Source organism: Myxocyprinus asiaticus, chromosome 22 (assembly GCF_019703515.2).
Source record: "Myxocyprinus asiaticus isolate MX2 ecotype Aquarium Trade chromosome 22, UBuf_Myxa_2, whole genome shotgun sequence".
Taxonomy (NCBI): Eukaryota; Metazoa; Chordata; class Actinopteri; order Cypriniformes; family Catostomidae; genus Myxocyprinus; species Myxocyprinus asiaticus.
In genome coordinates this window covers 38,558,098-38,572,195 of record NC_059365.1, presented here as the reverse complement: position 1 = coordinate 38,572,195, position 14,098 = coordinate 38,558,098, and the positions used below count along the sequence as shown (strand labels likewise).

The 14,098-nt window shown below is 40.5% G+C and overlaps 1 protein-coding gene across 2 annotated transcripts in view; it reads left to right on the top strand.

Annotated features, from left to right (window-relative positions):
* LOC127412711 (storkhead-box protein 2-like) overlaps positions 1 to 11,552 on the top strand; it is a 137,160-nt gene extending 125,608 nt beyond the window's left edge. For both annotated transcript variants that reach the window (XM_051649300.1, XM_051649301.1), the window contains exon 4: positions 6,615 to 11,552. In XM_051649300.1, the coding sequence (XP_051505260.1) occupies positions 6,615 to 6,804 (190 nt within the window). In that variant the 3' untranslated portion in view covers positions 6,805 to 11,552. The remainder of the gene's footprint in view (positions 1 to 6,614) is intronic.
* The last annotated feature ends 2,546 nt before the right edge of the window (positions 11,553 to 14,098 follow it).

Below are 14,098 nucleotides of genomic sequence, written 5' to 3'. Positions count from 1 at the left end.
GAAACCTTAGTACTCAAGGGGGCAGTAGAGTTAGCTTCAGATGTCTGTGACATTAAACCAGATGTGATAATAGGGAAGGTGACTATAAATCAGCATGTCGACAGTTCAAGTAACTCACTATGGCAGATTCTCTTGAAACCGATGCTCGTAAAAGAAGACAGTTTACATTAATTCCTGCTATTGCGCCCCATGTGGAAATGCTCCAAATGTAACGTGCTTTGTGGTATGAATTGCGTTCCAACACATTATGGAACGCAACAATGTGTGAAATCGAACTGGCATAGCTAGAAGCATTTGCGTTCACATACTTACATAGAGTATGCCATGAGCCTAATGCTACTGTACTATGAATAATGTTTTCCCTAAAATGGGAGAGGCCTTAACATGTTAGAGGTTCCGAATACACCTTAATGTAGGTCAACCACTATCAGTTTAACAACTGCAATCTTTAAAAGGGATTACACCATTCATTTATGTTTGAATTTGTTTATTTTGGGTGTTCGTTTTGTCATTTTTGTTGAAATGAACATTATGTTTGTATTCCTGCAAGTGCTGCATTTGTTGCATCATGTTCTCAACCAAACTCAGTTTGGTTAATTGACTGTGTTCTCAAAACTATTGGAATATAAAATGGATAAGCACACTTCAGTCACTATATCTATTGGTTTTTGTGTGAGGCCTTACTTGAGCACATGGTGCAACCTGGTGCAATTTTACATCCGACTGTTATCCTTGTCCTCCTTTTCAACCTGCACCCTGACCTTTGACCTCATATCTTCCTAATGTCTTGAAACCTCTCATACTGCAATATTCAGTCAATGTCCTTGTGCTAAGACATCACAGTGCAATATTACTGACTCAGAAAATATTTGGTTGGGTTCGCACAATTTGTTTTTCAAACAAAAAACAACAATAAAAAGACTCAAAATGTCACACAGAGTGCTATGTTTTTTAAGAATCTGACCTCCTAAACTGTTGAAATTCATGAAGTGGATATTTTCCTGAATTTGTGTTTAGAAAAAATGTGATTGGCTGAAGAAAAACAAGCACTGTACTGTTATTTAGTTCAACCTACAAGGCAGAAACACGCTCAGTGCCAAAATCCTGATGAACTGATGAGACATTTCAAACATTTAAAGGTGCACTCAATTATTCTAATCCAATACACTTTTTGTCAAATTCTGCAAATATCTCCTCACAGTCTGCTAGCTGTCAATTCTGTGGGTGGGCTGAAAAAAATCATCCTGGTTACTTTCGTAACCTCCGTTCCCTGATGGAGGGAACGAGATTTTGTGTCGATGTAGTGACACTAGGGGTCACTCTTGGGAGCCCCAATCACCTCTGCTTTTTGAAAAAAGGAATTTGCATGCCACTCCCCTGGACATACGGGTATAAAAGGAGCTGGTATGCAACCACTCATTCAGGTTTTGTGCTGAGGAGCCAAGACAAGGTCCCGGCCATTTCAGCGGGTAGTTCAGTGTTGTGGCACGAGGGACAAAATGTCTCGTTCCCTCTATCAGGGAACGGAGGTTACAAAAGTAACCAGGACGTTCCCTATCTGTCACTCACTCGACGTTGTGTCGATGTAGTGACACTAGGGGTCCCTATACAAAACACCACAACTAGCTGAACTGTGTTACGTGGACTGGCAGTGCAAGACGGGCAGACCGCTGTGTGCCTCGTAGCCAGCGCACCAGGCCGTTACGTAGCCTCCCCCAATGCTCTTACAAGCGTCGAACGGTCCACAAATTTTTCCATGAGAGCGGAGGAGCTCAGAGACCGGGTCCAGACAGTGAAAGGTGCCTGCCGCGACCTCGTGAGCTCCTCATGCACCCCCGGGAAGAAAGGGACCGGGGCAGGGCACGGCCATGAGCGGCACTCCGGGCCCAGGAACCAATCATCAGGCTGCGAGGGTTCAGGGGGGGTGGAGGGTTCCACTCCAGCCCGACACACGCAGCCACCCGGGCAAGCATGGCTGCCAGCTGTGCATCAGGCTGCGACTGAGCGACCACACCCAGTGGGGCAAACGAGCGTACTGGGGAATGGGAGGTCCGTGGGGAGTTACCCGGCGGAGTGGCTCCCATTGGGGTGGCTCCCAAATTGCCCCCAGTGCTAACCAACGCAGCCTGAAACCCGTAGGTAGAAGGACCGAGGCGGGGAGCCGCTGGGGTGGTCTTTCCTTCTAACGAAGGAAAAACCGTGACCGCAACGTTGCCATGGTCACACTCTTGCAGTGAACGCTGTCTCCGCATGGGCAGCGCCCAAGCACGTAAGACAGCGATTGTGGCCATCGGAAGTGGGGACGTAACGACCGCAACCAGGAAATACACAAACGGAGAGGCATCTTTAAAAAGACGCTTTCCGTTAATGCCACTCTTTTAAGAAGGGAAAATATACTCTTTTAGTAGGAAGAATATACTCTTTTAGCTGCTGAAGTGCCCAGGGGCATTCTCTGCACTTCACCAGTGCAAGAGGGGGAGAAGCCACTGTAATGCGCCGTAAATCCAACAGCTTTTCGAGGTGAATGGATCGGCAGAGTAATTCAGCTCGCTGAACACAACCGCTCGGCTCCGAAGGGAAAATCTGAATGAGTGGTTGCATACCAGCTCCTTTTATACCCGTATGTCCGGGGGAGTGGCATGCAAATTCCACTCGCCAATTCCCATTGGCCTTTTTCCAAAAAGCAGAGGTGTTTGGGGCTCCCAAGAGTGACCCCTAGTGTCACTACATCGACACTACATCGACACTACATCGACACAACGTCGAGTGAGTGACAGATAGGGAACTAGTATTTGGATCTATAAATGGGACAAAAACAAAGTGGATCAGACCGATCCACACAACACCACTCCAGCCAATCAGCAACAGGGGGTGGTTCTTTTGGTCAGCAAACCGAACTGTTACTGTCGTTCCCTTGGCAATGCACGTGCATGAATTTGGGGGGCAGAGCTTCCAAAGGAGCACTGAAGGGAGGGGTGTTGTTTTGGCAGTTGAGTTCGAATATCAACAGTGTTCCTCAGGAATCGCTGAGTGCACCTTTAAGGAACAAAATGTGCCCCATTTTATTGATAATTGTGAATTTTTGTTTTATTGTTTGTTTTCCCCCAAATTAAAATATGTGGCTTTTCATACTGTGGTTCAGTTGCCATATTTACCCTTTGCGTATGTATTTGTTTTGTGCAGTTCTTTCCTGTGTTTTCATTCCCCCCTCTCCCACTTTGGTGACACGCCATTGTAAAAACATGATTAAAAAAAAAGTTAATTTAAGCTAAAACTGTACAGCAGTTAAACAGCAGGATGTCAAACAAATTTAATGTCCCACATCCCTGTAATAGTCCTACACACTACAAAAACCAAGGCAAATATTATTATGGGCACACCCAGGAAAAAATAATAAAAAAATAATTTCTTTGCTTTTTGTATTTCTTTTGACCAATAATAACAAACAAGGTTTAATTTTTTATGGACCCAACAGTTTTTTGTTTTTTGTTTTTTTTTACTATGAGGTTCTATCAAATGGTTAAGAAGCCTGTTTATTATTTTAATGATAGTAATAATGATAATAATAATAATAATAAATAAAATAATGGGGAAAGTTATTCTAATATATTGAGAGAGGAAAAAACATAAATCCAAGCAATTTTTTCTGTATAGCAGTGTTCACTGATTCCCTAAAATAATTACACTAAACTAGGTGAAAAATTATGGATTTGCTAACTTACATCCACATCAACATTCGACAGATGTCAAACTATACAGGAATGGTAATGAAAGACATTAAAGCATGGTTAAAGCCTGTTTTTATAGAGATGTTTACAGAAGAGTTGCAATTTGATAATGATTACAAAACTGCTAGTTTAGACTTGTGATTTGTTGTGTTCAGTTAAAGCTAAATGGATTAGTTATAGTTGGAGAAGGGATGTGTGTTGTCTGAATGTATTTTTCCATAGAATAGAAATATGCCTTTGACTCTGGCATAAAAAGATTGCTCTGTTGTCCTCTGATTATATTTACTCCCACAAGTGTACACTCAAATTTAGAATCCCACTTTCAAATTTGAGCAGTTATCATTACATTTTTTACTTTATTTTATTTACGCAACCAGTGTAAATATAACTCATTTACAGTGGCCTCACAAAGAATTATCCTACTTCCCACTTCTGAAGTCATTATTACAAGTAAGTCACGATTAATTGCTTTGTTGTCAGAAACATGGACAATATCAAATTAATTTCCCCAACTCGAAAAATCGCGTATTAAAATTATCTCTGAGTTTCCCAGTTGTAATTATGATTTGAGGGGGCATTCATTTGCAAAATCAGAGTTGGAAAAATATTTATGATCATTTTGAATGCACATGAAGGCAGCATTAAGCCAAACTACAAAATGTGTCTTAATCTATGTATAATCTTTGCATTATACAGTGGCAAGAAAAATTATGTGAACCCTTTGGAATGAGTTGGTTTTCTGCATTAACTGGTCATAAAATGTGATCTCATCTTCATCAAAGTCACAAGTAAAGACAAACACAATGTGATTAAGCTAAAAACACACAAACAATTATAATCTTTCATGTCTTTATTAAACACATCCCATTAAAAATTCACAGTGCTGTGGAAAAAGTAAGTAAACCCTTGGATTTAATAACTGGTTGATCCTGCTTTGGCAGCAATAACCTCAACCAAGCGTTTCCGGTAGCTTTGGACTAGACCTGTTCAGAAGGAATTTTGGACCATTCTTCCTTACAGAAATGCTTCAGCTCAGCTATATTCTTAGGATGTCTGGTGTGAATGGCTCTCTTCAGGTCATTCCACAGCATCTCTATTGGGTTAAAGTCTGGGCTGTGACTGGGCCACTCCAAAAGGTGGATTTTCGTTTTTTTAAGCCATTCTGTTGTGGATTTACTTCAGTGTTTAGGGTCATTGTCCTGCTGCATCACTCAACTTCTGCTGAGCTTCAGCTGGCGCACAGCCACCCTGACATTATCCTGGAGGATCTCTTGATAAACTTGGGAATTCATTTTTCCCTCGATGATGGCAAGCGGTCCAGGCCCCGAAGCAGCAAATCAGCTCCAAATAATGATGCTCCCAACACCATACTTCACCGTCAGGATGATGTTTTGACGTTGGTATGCTGTGCCCTTTTTACACCATACATAGTGCTGCGTGTTCTTCAACAATTCAACCTTAGTTTCATCAATCCACAAAACATTTTCCCAGAAGCGCTGTGGAGTGTCAAGGTGGTCTTTGGCAAACTTTAGATGCGCAGCAATGTTTTTGTTGGAAATCAGCGGCTTCCTTTGTGGACACCATTAATGTTTTCTGTGTAGTAGACTCATGAACAGAGATGTTAACCAGTTCCAGTTATTCTTTCCAAGTCTTTAGCTGTGACTGTAGGGTGCTTTTTTATCTCATTGATCATTCTGCGGTGTGCCCTTTGAGTCATCTTGGCTGGATGGCCACTTATAGGGAGAGTAGCCACAGTACTAAATCATCTCCATTTATAGACAATTTGTCTAACTGTGGACAGATGAATATCTAAGCTCTTCAAGATAACTTTTTAACCCTTTCCAGCTTAATGCAAAAAAAAAAAAAAAAAAATCTTGATCGTAGGTCTTCTGAGATCTCTTTTTTGCGAGGCATGGTTTACGTCAGCAGATGCTTCTTGTGAATAGCAACCTCAAAATGTTTGAGTGCTTTTTATAAGTCAAAGTAGCTCTAACCCACACCTCCAACCTTGTTTCATTAATTGGATGCCAGGTTTGCCAACTCCTGACTCTAATTAGCTTTTGTTGACATCATTAACCTAGGGGTTTGCATATGATTTCCAGCCTAAACTGTAAATGTTTGAATGATGTATTCAGTATGTACTAGAACAATACAAAATTTGTGTGTTATTAGTTAAAAGAGATTGTGTTTGTCCAGTATTGTAACTAAGATGATCAAACCTGAATTTAATGTAAATTTATACATAAATGCAGGTAATTTCGAATGGTTCCCATACTTTTCCTTGCACTGTATAATAAAATATCAAACAAGTGGCATTTATTTTGAAGAAATATAGCACAAACTTTTCATCCAAAACATTTACTTGGACACTTTACCAGTTATTGAAACACGTCCATATTTAATGGGATGAACTGAACCTGTGGTTACTCTACTAGGACACCTGTGTGAACTAAAAATGGCTCATAAAAGTGAAGTTAGTTCTGAGAAGAGCAGTACCATCATTTGTTTGCAGATGCCACTTGGTTTGATGTTAAGGCTAAAATCTAGTATCACACATGCTTTTAGTCAAAGTAAAAAACAAATTATAATAATAATCCCTATAATCACCCTAAACCTTTATAGATGTTCTGGTCTTTCATGTTTGTATTCCTTATGTTGTCGTGGTCTTAAATGTTATCTTCTACTCATTTTATTCCACTCCTGAACTGTGCTGTCTCTACAATATGGATCTCTTTAATAATAAGAGATCCATATTGTTAACTTAAATAATCCCATCTTTGTTCCCTCTATTAACCCTGTTACTGATCAATTTCTCTTTCTGGTTTCTTCATAACACTCTTTAATTATCTTTCTCTTTCTTTACTCCTTCCTTCTATACTACTTTAGCACGCGGGAAAGCCTCGCTTCAAACACCTCGAGTAATGTGGAAAATAGCAGGCGCCAGAATATGGCTTTGAGTCCAGGACATATTGGCACCAAAAGACCCCCTCCACCCTACCAGCCCCCTAGCTTCCGTACCATTCGAGAGCCGCCTGCCAACCGCACGGAGAAACAGGCCTCCATCACCAGCGTGTAGTGGCACAGCCAGGGCAGGAGGGGGCACCACCTGTTAAACTGTACTTCACCAGGACTGTTACAATCTTACAGGCAGGACCTTCCGAGCGAGTTTGAAGACTGTCCCAGCTGTATTTTCCAGTACAGAAATGTTTAAAACATAGTTCATCATAATTCACTGAAAAAAATACTGCTGCAGACAAACAAGTCACTTCAATAGGACGTAATTTAAGGTGATCGGCGATCATATTTGGGGTAAAACCCTTGATCAAATGCATTTGTAGGTGTCCTTTATAGCTTAATGTATCCACTACGGGTCTTATTTGTCTTCTAATCCAAACTGGCTGCATTGCCTCTGCCTATTCATGCATCGCTGTGTCTCATGTTTCAATCTGCACTCTCAGGTCCTTCCGGACTCTACTGACTTACTGGCTTGTGACCATTGCTGGCCTTAACTTGAAGGCCACAATAATCACTATATGTGGCACCGCCCCTGGAAATTTTTCTTTTGAGTGTAAAGATGCTTCAAATGACAGTTATAGTAAATGACGGTTATAGTTATAATGAAATTCAACAAAACATACCACCATTATGGCATTATTTGTTAAAAAAAAAAAAATTCGATTCTACTGGTGCTTTCTCATGGAATGGACAGTCTCACAAAAAAAAAAATTATATTATTTTATTTCTGTTAAAGAGGTGCTCTCAAATACAAAACAAGGCGACATAGAATACATACATTGCTACCTCCACAATTTGTACAGTTGTAGAAGGAGACAAGAGTGATTTCCATCCTCCATCCCAGATCTCTGCTGTATTAGACACACCACTGTCAGCTTGCAAACTGTGAATGTACTGCTAGTGCTTTTCAGACACATCTAGATCATCTAAACTTGGTCAAAGCATTAGTAACCTACTGTTATTCTCATTGTAATAGAGAGGAGATGTGCGTAGAGTTTGGAAACATATAGGACCCATATATGCTGGCTAATTTAAAATGTCCAGCCATATTAAATTATTTGTTTTTATTACTATTATATTTTTTCCAGTTCTTTCAGTGCACAAATCCACTGATTCTTGAGATGTGGGACAAAACGTGCTGTCTTGAAAATAGCAGCATTTTTACTTTGAAATTGATTAGAGATGATCACTACAATTTTGTTAATTAAAATGTACCATTTTATTTTATATGATTAAAATAATGACAATATTACACTTACAAGCCCTAAAACTACCTGTCCTCAGACCATAACTCAATACTTTATATCCCATACAGAAATCTAATATATGGCCATATGAACATATACAATGATGAGCCAAAACATTATGACCACTCACAGGTGAAGCGAATAACGTTGATCATCTCCTAACTCGGGCACATGTCAAGGTCTGGGTAGATTAGATGGTAAGCGAACAATCAGTTCTCGTAGTCAACGTGTTGAATGCAGGACAAATGGGCAGGAGTAAAGACCTGAGCAACTTTGACAAGGGCCAAATTGTTATGGCCAGATGACTGGGTCAGAGCATCTCTGAAACGGCAACGCTTGTGGGGTGCTCCCGGTCAGCAGAGGTGAGTACCTACCAACAGTGGTCGAGGAGGGACAAACCACAAACTGGCGACAGGGTGTCGGGCGCCTAAGTCTCATTGATGCGCAAGTGCAATAAAGGCTATCCCGTCTGGTCCAAAGCGACAGAAGGTCTACTGTGGCATAAGTCACAGAAAATCTTAATGATGGTTACAGGAGGAATGTGTCACAACACACAATGCATCGCACCCTGCTTCATATGGGGCTGCGTAGCCTAAACATCGTTGCAGACCAGGTAAACCCCTTCATTGCAATGGTATTCCTTGATGGCAGTGGCCTCTTTCAGTAGGAGTAGGATAATGCGCCCTGCCACACTGCACACATTGTTCGGGAATGGTTTGAGGAACATGATAAAGAGTTCAAGGTGTTGCCCTGGTCTCCATATTCCCCAGATCTCAATCCGATTGAGCATCTGTTGGATGTGCTGGATCAACAAGTCTGATCCATGGTGGCTCCACCTCGCAACTTACAGGACTTGAAGGATCTGCTGCTAATGTCTTGGTGCCACATACCACAGGACACCTTCAGGGGTCTTGTAGAGTCCATGCCTCAGCGGGTTGGTGCTGTTTTGGCAACACGCGGAGGACCAGCAGCATTAGGCAGGTGGTCATAATGTTTTGCCTCATCAGTGTATGTACAGTGCATCCGGAAAGTATTCACAGCGCTTCACTTTTTCCACATTCTGTTATGTTACAGCCTTATTCCAAAATGGATTAAATTCATTATTTTCCTCAAAATTCTACAAACAATACCCCATAATGACAATGTGAAAGAAGTTTGTTTGAAATCTTTGCAAATGTATTAAAAATAAAAAACGAAAAGAATCACATGTACATAAGTATTCACAGCCTTTGCTGAATACTTTGTTAAAGCACCTTTGGCACCAATTACAGCCTCAAGTCTTTTTGAATATGATGCTACAAGCTTGGCACACCTATTTTTGGGCAGTTTCTCCCATTCTTCTTTGCAGGACCTCTCAAGCTCCATCAGGTTGGATGGGGAGCGTTGGTGCACAGCCATTTTCAGATCTCTCCAGAGATGTTCAATCGGGTTCAAGTCTGGACTCTGGCTGGGCCACTCAAGGACATTCACAGAGTTGTCCTGGAGCCACTCCTTTGTTATCTTGGCTGTGTGCTTAGGGTCGTTGTCCTGTTGGAAAATGAACCTTAGCCCCAGTCTGAGGTCTAGAGCGCTCTGGAGCAGGTTTTCATCAAGGATGTCTCTGTACATTGCTGCATTCATCTTCCCTCAATCCTGACTAGTCTCCCAGTTCCTGCCGCTGAAAAACATCCCCACAGCATGATGCTGCCACCACAATGCTTCACTGTAGGGATGGTATTGGCCAGGTGATGAGTGGTGCCTGGTTTCCTCCAGACATGACGCTTGCCATTCAGGCCAAAGAGTTTAATCTTTGTTTCTCATGGTCTGAGAGTCCTTCAGGTGCCTTTTGGCAAACTCCAGGTGGGCTGTCATGTGCCTTTTACTGAGGAGAGACTTTCGTCTGGCCACTCTACCATACAGGCTTGATTGGTGGAGTGCTGCAGAGATGGTTGTTCTTCTGGAAGTTTCTCCTCTCTCCACAGAGAAATGCTGGAGCTCTGTCAGAGTGACCATCGGGTTCTTGGTCACCTCCCTGACTAAGGCCCTTCTCCCCCGATCGCTCAGTTTGGCCGGGCGGCCAGCTCTAGGAAGAGTCCTGGTGGTTCCAAACTTCTTCCATTTACGGATGATGGAGGCCACTGTGCTCATTGGGACCTTCAATGCTGCAGAAATTTTTCTGTACCCTTCCCCAGATCTGTGCCTCGATACAATCCTGTTTCGGAGGTCTACAGACAATTCCTTGGACTTCATGGCTTGGTTTGTGCTCTGACATGCACTGTTAACTGTGGGACCTTATATAGACAGGTGTGTGCCTTTCCAAATCATGTCCAATCAACTGAATTTACCACAGGTGGACTCCAATCAAGTTGTAGAAACATCTCAAGGATGATCAGTGGAAACAGGATGCACCTGAGCTCAATTTTGAGTGTCATGGCAAAGGCTGTAAATACTTATGTACATGTGATGTTTTTTTTTTTCGTTTTTTTATTTTTAATAAATTTGCAAAGATTTCAAACAAACTTCTTTCACGTTGTCATTATGGGGTATTGTTTGTAGAATTTTGAGGAAAATAATGAATTTAATCCATTTTGGAATAAGGCTGTAACATAACAAAATGTGGAAAAAGTGAAGCGCTGTGAATACTTTCCGGATGCACTGTACAAGTATGTGACTTTATATTAGTAAGAAAACATAAATGAACATATATTTCATATATGTGTTTTGCATATATTGGGAAATTTCAGATTTCTCTATGGGATAGTACAAATATATAAATATAAAATATATGTATATTTGATCATAAGAATATGTAATAATAAGAAACATTATTTTATTTAAAATATATATACATATTTAATAAGGTTTAAAATCTATCCCTACTTTTGAAGGTCCTCTTTCCATATTTTACCTTAAACTTATAGGTTTATATACAATATATCAAAATTAAAAATAAATTATTTGGGATTATTTGATTATTTTCTTCATTTTAAGTAGGTCTTTTTAGTAGCTTGTAACACCAGAAAAACAAAATTGCTTCTGCATTTAATACATTAAAAATATAGTTTATTAACCTTGTCAGATTTTATTCAAATCATGGAGCTGACTGTTTGAAATCATGTATCCTCAATCTTTGTCAAAACGTATAATAAACAGCTACATGCTTTTTATCTGACAGTGTTGACACATATTGTGTGATAGTCAAAATGAAGAAGCAGGAGAAAATGGAAGAAACAGGAGGTTTTCTGAAAACAAATTGAAAACATCTGAAAATGTGATAGATTCATCCAAAATAATTCCTTGGTACATAAAGTTGTTTTATTATTATTATTTTCCAGTTGTGTTGCCTGTTTTGTCCCAGTACTCAAGAATCAGTGATTTTTAAGGTTTTTAATTATCAGTTTTGGGGGGGGAGGGATTCTCTTTCACTTAGAAAACATCTGTCATATTCCATCGCTGAGTAGGAAGGATTATAAAGTGTCACGCTTTTGAATAAATGGATAAACTGCAGCCAGGACTACCTTGTTATACCATTTTTGCACTAATGCCTGTTTTCTGAAGACTGTAAAAAGAAAAAAAAAGAAAAAAAAAAAAAAAGGGGGGGGGGTGGGGGGGGTCATCCGAATGGATGCTCTGTTTATAATGAACATATTTCATACGAAATACTGATAGTCCATGAAATGTCTTCCCTAAACATGATGGATTTCTTATGGTTCTCAATAACATTGTTCCTTATTGTGACATTATGTCATTCTGTAAGAGATGGCAAGCGAAGTATAAAAACCTACAAGGGGGATTTTGTTAAAGTCTATAATATTTAAAAGATTCCCCAGTTGTGTAGTTGTGCTGTTAAATGTTTTAGTGTACTAAATCCCTCCCTTGGGGATTGTGTAACTTTTTAAGGTCAATAAAATAACACAACATGTTTAATGAAACTGTGTCATACCTTTAGAGGTCAATGCCATGTCTTTTGTGTACACTGCTTGAAGAGTTATTGTTCACATTAAGGTTCACCACCACATACAGTATACCCATAGAGAGCACTCAACAAAATGGACCTTGGACATCAAGTATCAAAACTACGAAATAATATCAAATCATTCCTACTACCCAAGTCTTCTGTTCAAGCTGCAAGAAAATGGACAAATTAAGATGTCAGCTTTGGATAGGACGCCAATACAAATCACACTCTTGAATACAACAATTTGTGACACAACAATTCCACACAATGTAACATCCGATAGAGCCATTCATTTTTGTAATAAAGCCCAGGTTTATCTTATATGAATCTTTTTGTATTGTAAACACTAAACCTAACATGATCAAACTAGGTCCTCAAAGGTATTTCATGGTGAAATTATATAGAGAGGTTTCTTATAAAAATGTTTAAAGGTCAATGCTTCTAAATATTGTAATTATTCTATATTTCTAAGGCCACATCCACACTACATGTCAGGATGTGGCTTCTACCATCTGTGTTTTCTGTCTGTCTGTGTCTCCCCCGTTGTCTGTTAGTTGGTCTGTTCCGGTGGCGTGGCAGCTCTCCCCACTGATTACTTCTCACCTGCAAGTCATCATCTCATCACTAGCCTGCTCTATTTATACCCAGAGGTCTCAGTCATTCATCACCAGATTGTTTAGTCTACTTGAGTGGTGCGAATGCTAGGCTAGCTTTGATTTTAGTGTCTTTGTTTTTGTGCTTATGTGTGTTTCCTTATGCTTCAGATCCACCATTCAACCTACCAACCTGTATTCAACCACTTATCTCTTCAGTCATCTTCAGATCCACTCTCCTTTAAGCCTGCCATGCCAAACCATCCAGTTCACCGCTCTTCTCCGCCATTACCTCCTGCCTGCCCAGCCCTCTTCCTCCAGCGGCAGATCAATCACCTGTCTGTTCATCTTCCATCTCATTCCCCAGTTTGTAAATAAATACCATTTTATCATTCTCTGTGTCTGTTCAGCATTTGGGTTCAAACCATTGTTCAGGTATAACACTAATATGCTTTAAGACGCATTCATTTTGCTATGCTTATCAGTGTTGTAGTTGGGACCAGCTCGTTGAATCCAAGCCGAGACCAGAGAGGGTAAAATCTGAGATGACTCAAATACAGTAGGCCTATGCTTAATGAATATTATATGTACTTTTTTTTTTTTTCCTTCTGAGGTAAAGCACAATTTATGATCCCAGTGTTAGATATGTTCTTTGATCATAATCTTGACCAACCATTTAGGAGATTTCAGTCTTTCCCCATTCAAGTAGATAGAGCTGCACTTGTATGCCGCTTGTTTACATTGAAAAATAGCTGCCTGGTCTGCCTGAGAGTGTTCCGCCGAGTGGGCTAACTTGCTAAAAAGACCTCCACCTGTAGGATTTCATCGTGGGGTACACAAAAGAAATTTCAGTTGGGGTGGGGGGTGTTTCTCTCTCCTTTTCTCTCAAATTTGGAATTCCCAATGCGCTCTAGGTCCTCGGAGTAGTGACTCTCCGCAATCTGGGTGGCAGAGGACGAATCTCAGTTGCTTGAGACCCGAGACCATCAATCTGCGCATCTTATCACGTGGCTTGTTGAGCGTGTTACCATGGAGACGTAGCATGTGGAGGCTTCACGGTATTCTCCGCGGCATCCGCGCACAACTCTTCACGTGCCCCACTGAGAGCAAGGAGGTTAACCCATGTGACTCTACCCTCCCTAGTAACCAGGCCAATTTGGTTGCTTAGGAGACCTGGCTGGAGTCACTCGGCACGCCATGACTCCAGGGGTGGTAGTCCGTGTCAATACTCGCTGAGCTACCCAGGCCCCCCTCAAGATGTAACTAACAATTTAAATTCTTTTTAACTTGATAAGATCTTTAATCCTTTGCCAATAAGTACCACTCTTAGCTGGTCAAATTTACACAGCTTGTCAAATCAGAGTTAAACAGTCACAATTCTCCCCAAAAACTGTATCATCAATAACGAACCTTTCACTAATTTACAAATGTAAATTGTATTTTATATACAGGAAATGCTCAATTTACATTAGAATATACTGTATTTACTGTAGCCTGGGTGTGTGGGTCAGGTCTTGCTTGATTGACACACACACACACACATTTGTTTCCATTGATTTCAATTGTTATATTGAGGTA